A 17,385-nucleotide genomic window follows, 5' to 3' on the forward strand; every position below is an offset into this window, starting at 1 on the left:
TAGATACTGATTAAATTTAAAGCTAGTACAAGGCGGCTCTACGTCTCAACAAGACTAAAAAGAAATCGTTGAAAGTCAATGAAGATTTGATTTGTCCTTTAATATATTGCGTTCGAGATCATAATCGTCACCGTTGCGACCGATCATCAGCTAAGATCATCACGTATATGATGACGCTGACGTACACAGTAGGCAGCAAAAGAAACGAAAATAAAATCTCAAATCAGCGGCTGACCATATAATTGAACTGCGTTGCGTCCCAGCACAGCTCTGAACATGTTCGGTTCTGCTGTTCAATTAGACTGTTTCTTAGTGTGTTTCACATGCAGGCGATTTTCCCAGATAAAAGCCAGCTACGGGTTGGAGTCCCAACTTATCGGTAGCTTTTTCGCGGTATTTATGTCGTAGTTGTATATAAGCCTTGGTATTACATTCCTGTAGTGGAATTTGGCCTTCTGTTTCAACAGACTTCGCAGCCGATTCAGAGTGTACAGAACCATTGCATGACTGGTGCTACGATTCTACTGACACTACGAATCCTTCTAGGTCGGGGCTCGAACATACGGCCGTAGTTGTATTCGTATGTCATTTTTTAAATCAGTTCACTATTTGCTTTCCCCGTAAGATACTGATCAAATCTGCTATATCTTGTGTGAGCATCAGAACTAACAAAAGTGATTTTCATTGACTATAGAATAGAAGAAAATTAACTGAACTGAACAGTAGCTTCAAAATTGGGTTCGATCATTCATTTGCCCTTTCCGTCATTTTCGATTTTCAGTGACATTGCATACTTTGCAGTGACGATATTCAACCGAAGCTTTGAGAATCGATAATGACAGAAAACGAATCACAATGATTTTTACCAGTTTATAACCTAAAGTCAGACGTTATTTTGGTTTCGTCATGTCATAGAGAAACGATTGACGTTGGCAATTATACTCTCTTTTGTTTCAATAAGAGACGAAAAAGCTTCGTCTCTCTTCGTTTCTTTTGGATGCGATCATTCACGAATAAGACAGTGAGAAACGGATATGAGGCTGTTGGATTGGATTCTTTCATTGAGAATGGGTGACAATTTCAAGCTCTGGTGAGCACAAGTACAGGGTCCGCCATCTAACTAGCGGTTATTTTGACATTGGTAACCTTAATGAAGAAGACACCGATTTTTGCCAAAAAATCATCTTCTCGGATGAGGCACATTCTCATCTCGGCGGGTATGTTAATAAGCAAAATTGTCGCATCTGGGGGACGGAAAACCCGTACGTTATCATGAAGAAACCGATGCATCCTCAGAGAGTGACGGTTTGGTTCGGATTTTGGTCTGGCGGCATCATTGGGTCATTTTTCTTCGAAAATGAGGCAGGAGCCGCCGCCACGGTCAATGGCGAGCGCTACCGCGCCATGATTAGCGATTGGTTCTTCTAGTTACTTGAAGAGGAAGACTTGGACACCATTTGGTTCTAACAAGACGGCGCTCCATGCCACACAGTCGAAATTCGGATGTCGTTTGTCCGCCTCGGAGCTGTGATTTAACACCGTTAGACTATTATCTTTGGGGGCTGTCAAAGATAAGTGTTATGTGGGCAAACCAGAGACAATTCAAACCTTGAAGGACAACATTCGTGCAGCCATAGCTGAAATAAAGCTTCATGCAATCGAAAATGTGCAAAAAAAATACTGGACCGACCGTATGGCGTACTGCAAGGCCAGCCGAGGCAGCCATTTGAATGAAATTATATTCCACAATTAACCAGAAGGATTGTACTTTGTGTTTTATTGCTTGTTAAAAAAAAAGTTACATGGCGGACCCTGTATTTGCCCCGAAGTTCAGCACCAACAAGTTTTACTGTACAAAACAGTTGGTTCAAATCACGATTTTTTGTTGTCACCAGAAACATCTTAATCGTATCATATATGAAATATCTCGGTCAAATGGCCATGCAAGCAAGTGACAGTTTCTCTTTTGTCGTGAATACGACTTACTTTACTATGGGACACCTTTTCAAAATTTACCCTGTACAAGAATGGGTAGATCTCAATCGTGAAAATCTCTTGTTGTACCTAACTCAGCAACATATTTTTTTCTACAAGCTATCGGAAATATGATCAGGAATTTGTGATTAAATTTTTAACAGTGTGATATAACCATAAATAACTAAAAAACAAAGTTTTCTAAAACTTTTGGAATTCGAGACATTCTTGCTTGTCGTGACCTTTCTTACATGAAACTTATTTATCATTTCATAAAGACAATTGAAGTTTCAATTTAATAATTGACCCTTTTGAGGGTTAGTTCTGACTCCTACTGCGTCCATTAGTTCATCCAATAGCAAAATTTTAATAAAAATGATGTGCTGACAAAAACAAACTCAAAATAGGTTACGAAATCAACAACAAAATTTATAAAAATTTCAGCTTATTTTATAATTTATAGTAGTTAATCAGTTGGTTCAAATAATGTTCTTAAGTAGATTTAATAGTAAATAACGAAATACCTAATATGATACTTAAAAAATAAGAAGAATATGTTTTATTAAACTCAAATCGTTGTGACTATATTAGTATTATATTAGGATAAGAATTCTATGTAAAAGTGATGCTATGGCGAAGAAAAACTTATGTAAATTGACTTAAGAAATAAACGTATTTATGGATAAAAAAAAACTTTTGGAAATAATGAAGAAAATTCATCACGCTTGCTTGCCTTTTTCGCACCCGGACGACGGTTTCAAGGTAGTCAGGCACATTCCAGTCCCGATGTTTTACTGGACGAGTATTTGATCGAAAATCGTTCATTTCTTCTAGTGCTTCAAACTGCAGTCGCCAGTAATGAGAGTAGACCCTTTTGCGTGGTACAAAATCTTAAACGCTCAGGTCGTGTTCTCAACTGCACTGAACTGCTAAATTTAGTTTCGGAGTTCAAATTTGTTTACTTCTTGAACTGAGGTACTTGATATGTATTCACCTGTACATTATTAAACATGGTCGAAATGTTTAGCATACACTCAGAAAAATATTATGGTAACAGTTACTATATACACGCAGAAAAATGGGGCTTGTTTAAAATAACAAAAGTGTTAGTAGATTTTTAAACTCAAAGACTGTTCATTTAAAACTACAGTGTGATTGTTTTGAAATATTTTTGTATTTAACAACAACAGTGATATCAGTTTCAATTTAAAATAAAATTATGGCAAAAATAAACAACAACAGCAAATTAATCGAATATTCTATACTGTTAAGATCAATCAGAATGTTTATTGCAGGTAAACAAAACTTAATTCAAAACAATGAATAATAATAAAGTTGATTGAACTCAGCTTCACCTTTACATTAAAAAAATATTTGTTTGTTTCTAACAGGATGTGTTTTGCAATGTGATACAACCAAATTTGTTATTTAAATTAATCAACTAAATTTAATTTGTTTTCGATCAGTGCAAACATTCGTTAGAATAACGAATGAATGGCTTCAACATAATTTTAACGTGTACCTTGATAAGTTCAACTGCGGAGCAGGGATGCCAGGTTCACAGATTAATCTGTGTTTCACAGATTTTCAACTTTCTGCACAGATTTTAAAAATGGGACAGATTTTCACAGATTTCTGAAAATGACCTGGCATCCCAGCTGCGGAGAAAAAAAGTACCATTATTCGTGGATCAGTAATGAACAAAAGAAAGCGCTCAAATTTTATTAAAGTTCTATTTTTGGATATTTCTGTGACAGTAGTTTTACGCCGTAAGTATGACAATTTATCATTCTCCCAAACTGTTTTCGATACTGCTCGATTTAGCCAACGAAACATATTGCCATTATACTGTCTACGGTATTTATATGCGAGCATTAGCCGTTCTCTTCATGAGAAAACGAATTCTAATCAAATTTATTATATATTCCAATTCCCTGCTCGAACCGGAATAATATACACCATTTCATACTACATATAACCATAATTATTTTAGCATCTGGTTCTCTGGCTTTTATCTCATAAATTTCATTTTTTTATAATCACTGACACAGCTGTGCCCGATTGATTAATAAGTATCGATTTATGATTACATTCATGTTCAGTCCCTAGTTTTCTATAGTTAAGAAACTATCCAAATTTAATGAATAAATCAATTTAAGAATTATTACCATACTACGCAAATTGTCTAGTTCTAGTAAATATCTAACTTATATCTCGCGAATGTAGGTTATGTCGGAGGAGAATAAAAATATATTTTCATCCTTCGATTGTACATCGAAGCAATCGTCACCTGATGGGATAATCAATTATATTGCGCAAGTGTCTTTCAACCCTGGTGATTCTTTAGAGGATATTTATGAAGAAATCGATTGGGAATCTCTTGATATTGTGAAATTACTCCGTTCATTAGGAGTATGCAAAAATGTCATTAAAAAATTCATTGATATAAATGGTGTTTTTTCAAGTGAAATATGTTCATTAGATTGTATTTTTTTTTTCAAATAGATAATGGATACGATATCGAATTACTCAAAGTTATACAAAGAAAAGAAATTGAAACCCTTGTTTGCGAGCCGTACCTTGCAGATCGAACAAGAATCATATCTGGTTTAAACTCCTGGAGAATCTCACAGGTATCATCATTAGTTCACTAGATAATGAAAACATCTTTTTTCATAACAATTTAATGATTTTATATCATTGTAGAACCTGCCTCCAATAAGTTCACCTTTGAAGTCAAGTGAGAATGTTAGTAGCACCCACCGAAGTCCAATGAAAAGCGAGAACTGTACTGCCTCTTTCTTACTGAATAATTCAGCCAGAGGTCAACGGATCCTGAAAGTGTACGAAGAGACGAAATTATTGAGTAAAACAGACAGGAGAAACATTACGCAAATAGTCATCGACGAGTACAAAGACCGCTTTGGAAAATTGACTCACAAGCAGCTTGAAGACCGGGCAGCGGAGCTTAGTAAACTGTTTCCATCGGAATCTACGGTATTCATCAAAGCCAATTAATTTGCATACTGTACATCAATCCTTATATTTAAGACAACAGTAATATTGAGGGTCTACAAATTCATAGTAGTTCATAGTAGTAAGAAAATAATTTAAGTGGTTAGTCACATTTAGTGTGTTCGAGGTCTGCGAGATAATATTGTTATTTAGTCGTGCATTTGTAATCACCGTTGAATTGAAAAAAGGTGAACCATGAAATCATCAAATTTGAATTATTATTTTAAGATCGAGGATTTTTTGTATTTCCAAAGGTACTAGTATACCCATCCTAATTTTTGAATAAAAATATAACTTGAAACAAAAGTTGAGATTTATTTAAAGAAATCCATTTTCTCTTTAACGACAAAAAAACCTTTGGTTTAGAACAAAAAATAAATAGTTATTCCAAAAAAACGATTTTTTTAATTCTAACTAGTTTATTAATTGATTCAACTAAATTTTGTTTATTTAAAATAAATCATCGAATGTATTGTTTCTTTAATAAAATGAATGAAGTGAATTAACTAGCAAAAGATTTGTTTAAAAAAAAATGTACTTCGAATACCGTATCCATCAATTTAATTCAACAAAATGTTCAGTGAAATGAACTGATTTATTTATTATTGATAATGTGATTGTCTCGAACCAGTTATTTATTAATATTCACTAGAAGTCTAAGTTGATTTTATCCTCAATATGTTTTCCCCGAACTGAATTGAATAGTTGAATTTATTGAAAAATTGTTTGGTAATAAAAATGACAGAAAAACATTTTTGATTTTAAACAATATATTAGTAAAAATAACTAGACCAAACAAATTTAAATAAATATTATTGTTTGTAGTTTCAGTCAACAATATTTGTTGAATCTACCCAGATTTTCTTTTGTCACTATATCAACAAAATAATTCGTTGTTGTAAACCCTGATTTGATCAGTTTTACAATTTTTTTCTCTGCGTGTAGAGGGCCAACCTGACCATGCGAGTATAGTGGTTTTCAGCCGACTATTATATCAGATGATTTCAACAATTAGGTTTTTTATCGTGACGACACAAATGAACAAGTATTCATCCTTGACAGTTCAGCGGTACTGTTTACAAACAAGCTTAAACAAAAATCGAAGAACACATATCAAACAATCATCTTTACACTTTGCAACTAGTGACTTTCATTTAATAAATCTCAAAAACAAACCGTATTCAATCGTGAACAAATGTTTTAAAACTTTATTTAGGCGATACGGACCGTAAATGGTCTGATCCAATTTGTCAATAAACAAACAAAAAAAATTTCTGTTTACAAACAGTACTGCTGAACTGTCAAAATGTGTTCATCCGGTTGAGGTTAGCAGTGACTGTAAAAAACCTAATAGTCAAGTTCATGTTTACTATAAATGGTATCGACTCTAGAATAGTAATATTGAGCAGTATATTGTATGAATAACTAATACGATTGAGATGGTTAGGCTAACCATGACCGAATCTTTATTTACATTGTAGTTTTCGCTATAACCAGAGCCATGGTATTTTTGACATTTCACTTCTAGTTATTTCGAAACTAAAGGCTGTGGTTGATTCAACAATGCTGAAGATCAGCAGAACATGAGCTTATGTTAAAAAGTTTTATGAATTTGAATTCTAGAACAATAACAACAAAATAGTTTCATTGAATTCTATTTTATTTTTGCATCAAATCAAATGGTGATGTGCCTGGTGAAATATTGATTATCAACGTAGACACGAAGCAGCATTGCTTGATTGCAACTGTTGATCCCAGGCTCTGTTCGGCGAAGTTTTTTCTGAAGTAGGAATGGACAGCATGGAAGAAATTAATAGCCAAGTCCAGATGCAAACCTCAATACCCACCTGCCATATATTGTTTCTTTTTTCTGTCGGATTCGAGCGATTTGAATCCGGGAATCGGATGATGTTCGTCGTTTTCATCAATCGCTTGATGTTGTTTCTACAGCGACCGATAACGAATAATAAAAATTATACAGGACGTCGATTTTACTAGAAAACAGCCGTTACCGGCAAAATTGTTGAAAAATTTAATTTCAACGACGGAAACCAGTAAGGCTACAAAATTTACTCACCTGCAAGACCTTCCAAACTGCACAATATACTTTTTTTTTTCAAATCAATCACTGATGTGTTACGAAATTGTCTGCTGTATTGTAACTTTATGTGACAATAACAAAGTACATCCGTTTATTGACAATTTGTATAGTCAGCACAAATGAAAAACATAGTCGGTTAAAAAACACTATACGATAATGTGCTTACTACATAAATTCTGTTGATATGGACTACATGAATAGTGTTTTCAAACTTCCTAATTTTTTTTAAACCATGTATCTATTTATGGTAACATTATTATACTGTGGACATATTTACATGGTAGCGATAACTATTTAGCTCCTCATATATATCAAGGCTCGAGAGCAATTTTACCTTACTAGAAATTGTGATTTTAACTATTTGTTCTTATATTTGAGATGACTACCATTGTCAGGATGACCATGCCAGAGAAGTCATAAATACAAATAATTTAGTCAAGTCGTAGTATTTGTTGTCTGGTAATTTATACAATACAGATGGTGAATAGTGATATATCATGATTGTTGCTACTATTTAAGCGTATAGTTGAAATGACAATGGAAAACAGGCCACGGTTACTATGGTATTTTGCTCAGTGTACGACAATACTACCTACAGCTCTATTAAAACGTGCTCTAGGAAAGAGAATAAACTCACTTCCTTCTTGAAAATCATCGAGTGCAGTTGGTTATAGTTGATCGTCCGAATCCTGAAAATTAAAAAAAGAAAATTAAATAAATAGACATAAAAGTACTGTTTCTGAATTCTAATAATCGGTTATTTTGAGAACTTTTTATATATTACCAAAGAATTATACGATTTTTTTCTATGTAAATCTATTATTCTGGTTGGTTCAGGTCCAGAGTTTAGTTCCAGTTCCAGTACCACTAATTCAGTTCAATATTGAATCGATTGCGGGACGTTCGCAGAGCCAGTTTCCCTTCAAAGAAGATCGATTGCGGCATCCTGTTGCCAGTCATTTGCATAGGAGCAAATTACAACGAAAAATGGACAACATTATGCAAAACCAGCCCTTCTAATGGCTACAGATATTATCTAAAGAACTATAAAGATTACTTCATGACAAATTTGAAATTAAATCCATCAGTGAAGTGCTAATCTAGGATAATTTGATTAGCTTTGTACAATTTTCGCAGTGCAAAATTCGCAACAGTGTTTAATATCGTTTATATCCGAACTGTGTTTAATAGCTTAGAGAATTACACAATTTGGCCCTTCTGAACGCCAGAAATTAATCCCGTACAGCATTTTGATAGTTTCTTTCATTGAAATATTCAAATCCGAAATGAAATAATCGACATCAAAATTCTGTATGTTGCTATGTTTTTAAATCTCATTTGTTCCGCGTTAAGGCCATCGTCCAAGTACCATGCGCGCGGGTGGTTTTAGGAAATTTTCGATGGAAATTTCAAAAAATTTGACAAAACCAAAAACATACAGACCTTTGAAATACATTTATCTATCTACAGGGTGGAAATGGCTGGAAAATTCGGAGGATTTTCCGAGTCATCAAAAATAGCTCTGAAAAATGAGAGTTTTTGTGATCTTTCACAATTATCTGGAAAAATAAAGCGAAGACATAAACTTTTTTTTTCAAATAAACTTTATTATGGATACACAGATTACATTCGGACACATTTTTGGAAAACCTTTTCACGCTTTTCAAAGAAAATCACGAATTTCAAAAATTTCCACGTAATCGGTTATATGAAATTCGTTGATTTTCCATGAAAAGCGTGAAAAGGTTTTCCAAAAATGTGTCCGAATGTGATCCTTGTTGCCAGCATGAGGTTTTTTTTGAAAAAAAATTTCATTCCATCGAATTATTTTTTCAAATAATTGTGAAAAATTACAAAAAAAGCTCATTTTTTCAGCGCTATTTTTGATAAGACTCGTAAAATCCTCCGAATTTTCCAGTCATTTTCACCCTGTAGATAGATAAAAGTATTTCAAAGGTCTGTATGTTTTTGGTTTTGTCAAATTTTTCGAAATTTCCATCGAAAATTTCCTAAAACCACCCGCGCGCATGGTACTTGGACGATGGCCTTAAATAATAATAGGCCGTCGTATAGTGCGACGATGCAAATCGTCTTCAATACAACAAAATATTTAAATGTTCCAATTTGTGGGAAAATACGGGATTATTCCGTAATAAATCAAAAAAGAAAGTGAACAAAGAGAAACTGTCAGTTGAGCAGTTGAGACCCCTTTTAATGTTTATCGAGATATATCGTTTATTTAGCCTCGGCTGTCTGTTCTGTTATAAACGGCAAATTTACCATCCGTAAACATTCTCTTTAAAGAGGAATTGTTGGTCAACGATGACCAATCGAGTATGAATTGCAAAACTAGACAACTAATTCTCGGCAAGAATGAAAATAATTTGGAATAGCACTTTATTAGCGAAAATGTTGAAACCAACAAGATTTTTTCCAGATTCGCAGATTTGTTTTTCTGCGTGTAAAAATAATGGACACCGACTGACAAGTGTCATTTTCCAGTGCGACACTTCTTCTTATTACGGGAGTGTGTTTTCGTTTTGGTTTACAAAGTTATTATTTTCTAATGAACGTGGCGAATGTTGCTGTGCTAACGAAAAGATTATCTATTTATTCTCTTTCGCTGATATAGTGGTAAAATCAAGATATAACATTGAAATATGGGTTTGTGCAAATGCCCGAAACGGCAAGTCACAACGCAGTTCTGCTTCGAACATCGTGTTAATGTTTGTGAAAATTGTATGGTCGTGAATCACACGAAGGTAGGAATTGCCGAATAATATTTTCGTCTTCAATATTGACTCAACCATTCTAGTGCACCGTTCAATCCTATATTCAATGGTTGAAAGACAGTGACTTTGACTCATGTTGTACATTATGTGGAAGTTTACTGGACGATGAGGATTGTGTGCGTTTGATTTGCTATCGTAAGTTGTCACATTTAAACAGGTTCGCTCTGTTTTTCCTAATGAATAAATTCCAATGTTTCTAGATGTTTTCCATTGGAATTGTTTGAATTTGAAGCAACAATCCCTACCGGCGAACACAGCCCCAGGCGGACATACCTGTCCAACATGCAGCGATCCAATCTTTCCCCCTGCTAATCTAGTTTCGCCCGTGGCTGATGTTCTAAGGACCCGACTTTGCCAAGTGAATTGGGCAAGAAATATTTTGGAGCTACCACTGGTTGGTATTTAATTGTGTTCAACTTCTTTTGATTGATGAATCACACGTTCAATCTTGTAGCTCCTGGAAGAAAAATCGGATTATGCGGCAGGACCGAGTAGCTCACATCATGATAATATATTTAACAATATGTCACAGAACCGAAATAATATTTCGGTTAACACTGGGAAAGTTGATCGTCCTGAAAGTCCACATTCGACCGTAAACATCGATGCTTATGTTAACAATTCCGTTCCCGCATTAGCATTCCAAGGTAGTGTCAGCAATGGTAAAATATTTTACATCATATGTTTCAAGGTTTATTTTATTTTTAGCCAGCAGTCGGCGTTCTCTACTACAGCGGGAATCCCCAATCGGTGCATCCGATCGGGACGATAACAAATACAAGAGACGAACTCCACAAGAACTGTTTTCTCGGTGGTCAAGACGATTTTACGCACCGTCCTCTAGGCCGCCATGGCGTCGAACATGGTTTTTGGTGGTTAGCGGCTGTCTTGGTTTCGTTTGCATTGTGTACGTGTTCGCTACCATCGGACGTCGCGGCGGAGGCGCCGACATCAGCCTTATATACAATCGTAATTTACCACACGAGGAATAGGTGACCGAAGTTGACGATGGGTTAATTTTTATTCAGCATGAGGAGTGCATTATTATTGTTTTGATACATCAGCCTATTTCCAGATACGAAACACTGGATTAGGACTAAATTTGTGGCTGATATGGGATATTTGTTGTTTTGGTTAGATCGAGTATGCATATTTTAAATAAATCAGTCTCAGTAAAGTAATATCCAAGCATTGAGGTGCCACTACAAACTCACAACATAAACCAACAGCAGTCGTTAATTTTAACCGAACTACCAGCAACGCGTTTTACATAGTTTTGTTTTTCAAAGCAGTCGAAAAAATACTTAGAATATAAGCAATAATCCAAATATAATTTTGTTTTCATAATTGCATGCATGTACGTGATTTTTCAATTCAAATATAACACAGCTATAACAAACAACCTTCTGTGGTTTTGACATTTCTAAATGCTGGTATGAATAAACTGGCTATTAAAAATATTTCGTGCAATTATTATACGATTTTTTTAAATATAAAATCAATGAGTATTTAGTGTAATATTGTGTTTCATTTTTTTCGTAATAGCATGAGAGATGGCAACGGCATAATTGTGTAAGCGTTCGTGTTCATTTAATGAGGAAGTTGCGATACACAAAAAGAATGTCTGGGTGTCTATTGCAGAAATAAAAAAATCTCCGCTCCCAAATCAAGCTTTTCTAAATCGAAAGAAAAAGATGGCTAAAATCCGTAGTACTCCCCGTTTTTAGTGGGCGGCAAACCAATCCTTGGAACCTTTTTTTTGCTCGCCCCAGTCATCTTTCCGAAGATGGAGTTCAGTTTGCTCACTAAAACAACGATGGGGGCGGCAAATCTCTTATTTCACGCCGGGCGCCAAATTTCCTCGATACGCCACTGGTTCTTCATTTGAGTTGAGCCGACTAGCTGAATTTTGAGATCAGCGAATATCAGTAGTCACTGTGGGGCAAGATCTGAATTATACGGTGGATGAAGAAGCAATTCGAAGAATAATACGTTCAATTCAACCATCGTTACCATCGATTTGTAAATCGGTCAATTGTCTTGGTGAAACAATGATTCTTTCTTCGACTTATGAGGTTGCCTTCCCTTGATTTTTGCATTCAAACGATCACACATGTAGTGTGTAGCATTTATGATTGACTAACATGAGATTTTATGTATAAGCATTGACTAACAATGTATATGCCTCAATTCAGGCCCGTGCGCAGGAATCATTCAAGGAGGGAGGGGCTTCAAAAGGTGGAGAAGGCGTAAAAATTTGTAAGAAAAGTGCGTCATCCACAATATTGACACTGTAAAATAAATTCTGAGAACGAAGTATGAATTGTCAAGTTTTTTGCTCTTTTATATAATATATAATATATATAATATTCTATTGTTCATCGAACAATAGAATATTATATACAATGTTGAAAAAAAAAGAAAAAAGTATTCACTTGACAGGCATGAGAGAGTGCGGTCGAATTTCATTATCGATTTAAAATCTGTTGAAATAAGAAATTACGAGACATGTCAAACGAAATTACTGGACACTGTCAATATATTTTATTCTATTCAATTGACTTTCGTTGTCGTCGTCAATTATATTCGGTTAATGGAATTTTTACTTCAAACACTATTTTTCAGTTGGAAAATCATCCCCGTGGAACGGAACACAACAGAGAAAAAAAGCAATTCTCCTGTAAAGGCGCTTCGAGCAGCCCAGTAATCCCTTATGGGCTCTTGCGTTCGAGATTTCATACAATGGTAATTCATGCGTGTAAAGTCGTGCGCAATGGTAATTTTAACGTATTTTTACTTGTATTCACTTGACACGCATGAGAGCGAGCGGTCGAATTTCATTATCGATTTGAAAACTGCTGAAATGGGAAATTACTGGACACACATTGTCAATATATTTCATTGCATGCAATTTTTCTTTGCGCCTATGTAATAATTTTTGCTTACGATATAATGTCACCGAACCCACCGTCCATTTCTCACATCACCACAATATCAATCAGCAACGCGCAAGCAATACAGGAAACGGTGATAGGTTTATGAAATTCACTTGAAATCATCCCACTTTATTTCTCTCTCATGTTAGGTTACCAGGAAGCTAGAGCTGAAACAAATGGCGCCGCCATAGAAATCGACTTACCTTCACAAAAATAACATTCACTGCATTTTTATCGCGACAACATCTATGTTTTTATACACTAATCGCTTCGAAATTAAATTATCTAGACATTGTCAGGATAGATTTTTGATCCATGCTTTTGAAGACGAGATATTCAATGAACAAGTTGAAAGACGGCGTTTTCAGCTATGCAATTCTATCTTCAGAAAAAATACTTTCTCGACCGCTAAAGTCAATGAATCATTCTGCAATTTTTACAGAATAATCTAAACTAATTTTCTAAGAGATTATCAGTTGAGTTTTTTTTTATATTCGTCGCCGTGTCTGAGAAAATCAGGTTTGAAGCGTGAAAATAGCTCTCTAAATCACCCTAAAACACACTGGCCTCAACCCTTAAGGGCTGAGGACAGTACCGTAAAGTGGTAGGTTTTTTGCTATTTTCCCGTTTTAAATTAAATTTTCTTGGAAACGGTGCAGAATATAGAAAAACCCACCTGACAATGTCTTCGAACTTTAATTGAGAATATTCTGTGAAATTTTCAGAATAATTCATTGAGTTTAGCGGTCGTGTTGTATTTTTTTCTGACTGAAGAACTGCTGAAAATTGGAACGCTCGGAAATGCATACCTTTACTTGTTCATCGAATATCTCGGCTTTGAAGGCTTGTATCATAAATCTACCGTGACAAAGTCTAGATAATTTAGTTTAGATGCGATTAGTACATAAAAACATATATGTTATCGCGATAAAAATAAAGTCTTATATTTTTCTGTGAAACAAAGTCAGTTTCAATGCATCCGCCATTTTTTTTCGCTTTGGTTTCCTGATAGCATTCTGAAAAAGGAGAGAGAAGTAAAATTGGCTCGACAAGGCTGCCAAACACACAGACATTCTATCTTACGATGCGCAAAGGGAATTGAGCGAGCCACGAGGTCGATTTAAAACTCAACACGTGGTTCTCTGTCCATAGACCTTAAGGGCTTTGTAGTACGCAGAAGATTTGTTGTTACTGATGTTGGTGGAAGATCCTGACCACGTTGTACAGTTCCGGCTAACGCATCAAAAGTAATGCACTATTTTTTATCTAATTTTATCTTTTATTCTAATTAGGTAGAACATCTAGACAAATATGTGCCAGCGTCAAAACCATCGTCGCGGATACGAGAAAAGCAAGCAAGTTTGGTACGTTTCCTCATTGTTGCCAAAAGTTTGAGAAAACTCAGTTCTTGAGCTATGTATCCCTGAATGGTGGAAATTTAATCACAAATTGCTGATCATATTTCTGATGGCATGGAGAAAAAACTATGTTGTTGCGCTTAGTACAAGTCGAGATATTCACGATTGAATTCTACCTATTCTTCCACAGGGCAAATTTTGAAAGGGTGTCCCATAGTAAAGTACGACATATTCACGTCAAAACCATTTGAAACAGCTAATGCAATAATGGAGGTAACAACAGCTATTCACGCCAAGTGAGCTGAAATGCGTATTTATCAACATCGGAAAAGCCAAATTATTGTAATTAACATCGACTGTAATTGAGTGTTTGAACTTTTATAATTGTTTAATATTTCGCTGACTTGTCACATTCCAACAAAATTCAATCAACACAGTTTAACATAACCGGACCGAGTTCTCTAATCTAATCAGATTTTCAAGAACAACTTTACTTCGAAAAATAATAGAATTAATATAATAACTTGAACATTTTCTGATTGCATCACAATTTTGTTTTTTTTTATTCTTCCACTATTAGAATTCAACGAAAAGAGGCTGGGAAAATCTTTGTGATTTTCGAATCAAGTGTATTTCCCAGATTCTGAAACTTAAAAATGAATGAGAGTCTCTAAATCACACTTATCAGATTGATTTTTTTTTAAATAATCGAGTAATAGAGGAAAACAATTTCTAGGAATACGATGACCATATCATACCATATCATTTGAACCAGTCAAGCACGGAGGCTGCGAACCATGCCGGCATGCTGTATAGCACATAAAACCTTACTGCATGCCGCTTGACAATGCAAAAACTATTAGCATGGGATGAGTTACATTCCCGCGCCTGCGATGTAAAATTGCAACAGCAACAACATCTTCCCGGCAGACAACCGAAGAAGAGGTTCTATCAAATTCGTGTATCATAAATCGGTTATGTCGGACAATATCACGCCCCATCGTCCGGGAACGGCCCAAAATAATGATGACAAGCGCATAAAATTCTTGGTTAATAGTGAGCTACTGTCGGATGTTTCGTTCACCGTTGGCCAGAAGGCTACTCTCATATACGCCCATCGTTTTCCGCTGGCCGCCGCCAGTGATGTGTTCTATCGGATGTTCACGGAGAAGACAACTCCATCGTCGGGCTGTGATGCGGAACCGGTTGACGTACCGGACGTGGAACCGGATGCTTTCCTAGAGATGCTCAAGTTTGTGTACTACAACAATCCAACGATTAGCGAAGACAATCTCGTGGACTTATATCATGCGGCAATTAAATATAGCCTAGCCGGGTTGAAGAAACAGTGCCATCAGTTTATCAGTAAGGAAGAAGGTGCTGTGATGAAAATTCTTTCCGGAAACACTCGGTACAGATTTGACGATATCAACGATGCATGCCTGCAGACAATCTGTCTCAATCCGTTGATTGTATTTCGGAGTTCGGATTTCCTAGAGCTTCCACTGGAACTGGTCGAAATGATTGCATGCAGAAGTAAGCTCCGATGTAACGACGACCAGCTGCTGGATGCTCTCCGAAAGTGGTCCAAACATCAACAATCAAATCAAACGGAACATTTCGAAAAGTTATCGGGATTGGTCGTCAAACAGCGTGAACAGAATCGAGACTATCAATGTCGAAAGTGGTTGTTTTTCGGACCGATATGTTACACCATCGATCCGTGCAAGGGATCTTTCCACGTGACTGCTTTGAAAGAGTTTGACCTGTTTGGCGTAGGAATCTATGTCGGCAGTCAGGAAAATGATCAACCGATGTCAGTTTCAGTGGCAGTTTTGAGCGGAGAGAAGATGATTCGAAGATATCAGGCCAATGTCCCGGCTCGAGAGGATATTTTCGTATACGACTGTATGTTTGAGCGACTTTCACTCCGAACTGGAGTGAAGGTAACAATAGTTTGCGATGGACCTAGAAAAAGTGAAGGTGTGCTGAAGAAGTTCACCTTCTGGAATAGAGGATTCTCATGGACTGGCGACAGCGCAATCCTGAAGGTAGAGGATGATAGGAACTATGAACATACTGCTATCGCATATTTCTTGTATCAGACAAAACGGGCATCGAATGATTGAATAAAGGTTCGAGTTTGAGATTGCTTTTTTATTTTTTTTTATAACTTTCAGTCTACCAATAAAGTTTCATGATACGATAACTTCCATGAATAAGAAATTTCAAATATTCATATATCTACCACTGTGGGCAAAAATAGTAAGAATTTGTTCATAACACTATTTTGACACGTTTTGTTTCCAATCCTCGAAACAGTAGTTAAAGTCAATTTCCAGAACAGCCTTCAATGTGCCTAGCGATTCACATTTGATGTCTTTAATTGATTCAAAAAGGTTTCCCCGGAGCGGTCATTTGAGTTTTAAGAATAGCCAGAAGTCACACGGAGCTAAATCAGGCGAATACGGTGGCTGCAGAACGATATTGGTTGAATTTTTGGCGGAAAATTTACGCTAAATCAATGCAGTATGCGACGGTGCATTATCGTGGTGCAAAATGCAAAAACCAAGAGTTGTCGGCCTATAATTCCGGCCTATAATCCTTCGGTAATCGATTCGATAGTTGCTTGATCGGTAATAAAAATTTTGTTGAACTGTCATACAACTACCGAACGATTCTGTAAACCAAATGTAAACCAAACGAATGGTTACTTTATTTTTTTGGTTTTTGTTAAAATTTTGAATTTCAATTAGAGTTGTGTCGGTCCTATGAGAAGCTGCTGGGCTAACATAAAATCTGCCGGGCCGCAGTAAAACCGACGACTCCTAAAAATTCAAGTGATTTAAATCGGTATGACGTGAAGTAATCATTAACCTAGCGTAACTTTCAATCAATTGTCAACGAAATACATACTGGGATTCGCTAGATGATAAGCAAGAATTACGAAAAAAGAAAACCGATTTTTTCAGGAACAGTACTCGAATTTGCAAATGTTATCCAATCACCTAATCTACCATTTTAACTATTCCCCACATTATCGAAATGACGGAATAAGCAATGAATTCTTACTCGACTACATGATTTTTTAGTGCTCGATCGGCTCAGTGATAGAATTTTCGCTTGAGTTGGCTCATCGATCAACCTGATTGACAGTGACATTATAAATGTCAATGAATATTCCCTCATTTTATGAATGTGTTAGTGTA

General features: G+C 35.8%; 1 protein-coding gene and 1 long non-coding RNA gene across 2 annotated transcripts; both read left to right on the plus strand.

The window, feature by feature from the left end:
• Positions 1 to 3,665: 3,665 nt before the first annotated feature.
• Positions 3,666 to 5,256, plus strand: LOC131436220 (uncharacterized). The gene is made up of 3 exons (XR_009230597.1): positions 3,666 to 3,743; positions 4,201 to 4,607; positions 4,681 to 5,256. It is a non-coding gene; the product is annotated as an uncharacterized LOC131436220 (long non-coding RNA).
• A 4,316-nt stretch (positions 5,257 to 9,572) lies between these two features.
• LOC131438068 (zinc finger protein-like 1 homolog) lies at positions 9,573 to 11,407 on the plus strand. The gene is made up of 5 exons (XM_058607863.1): positions 9,573 to 9,852; positions 9,906 to 10,017; positions 10,083 to 10,276; positions 10,337 to 10,529; positions 10,591 to 11,407. Exons 1-5 carry the CDS (start codon positions 9,751 to 9,753, stop codon positions 10,872 to 10,874), a joined length of 885 nt encoding a protein of 294 aa, XP_058463846.1. The 5' UTR covers positions 9,573 to 9,750; the 3' UTR covers positions 10,875 to 11,407.
• The last annotated feature ends 5,978 nt before the right edge of the window (positions 11,408 to 17,385 follow it).

Source organism: Malaya genurostris, chromosome 3 (genome assembly GCF_030247185.1).
Source record: "Malaya genurostris strain Urasoe2022 chromosome 3, Malgen_1.1, whole genome shotgun sequence".
Lineage (NCBI taxonomy): Eukaryota > Metazoa > Arthropoda > Insecta > Diptera > Culicidae > Malaya > Malaya genurostris.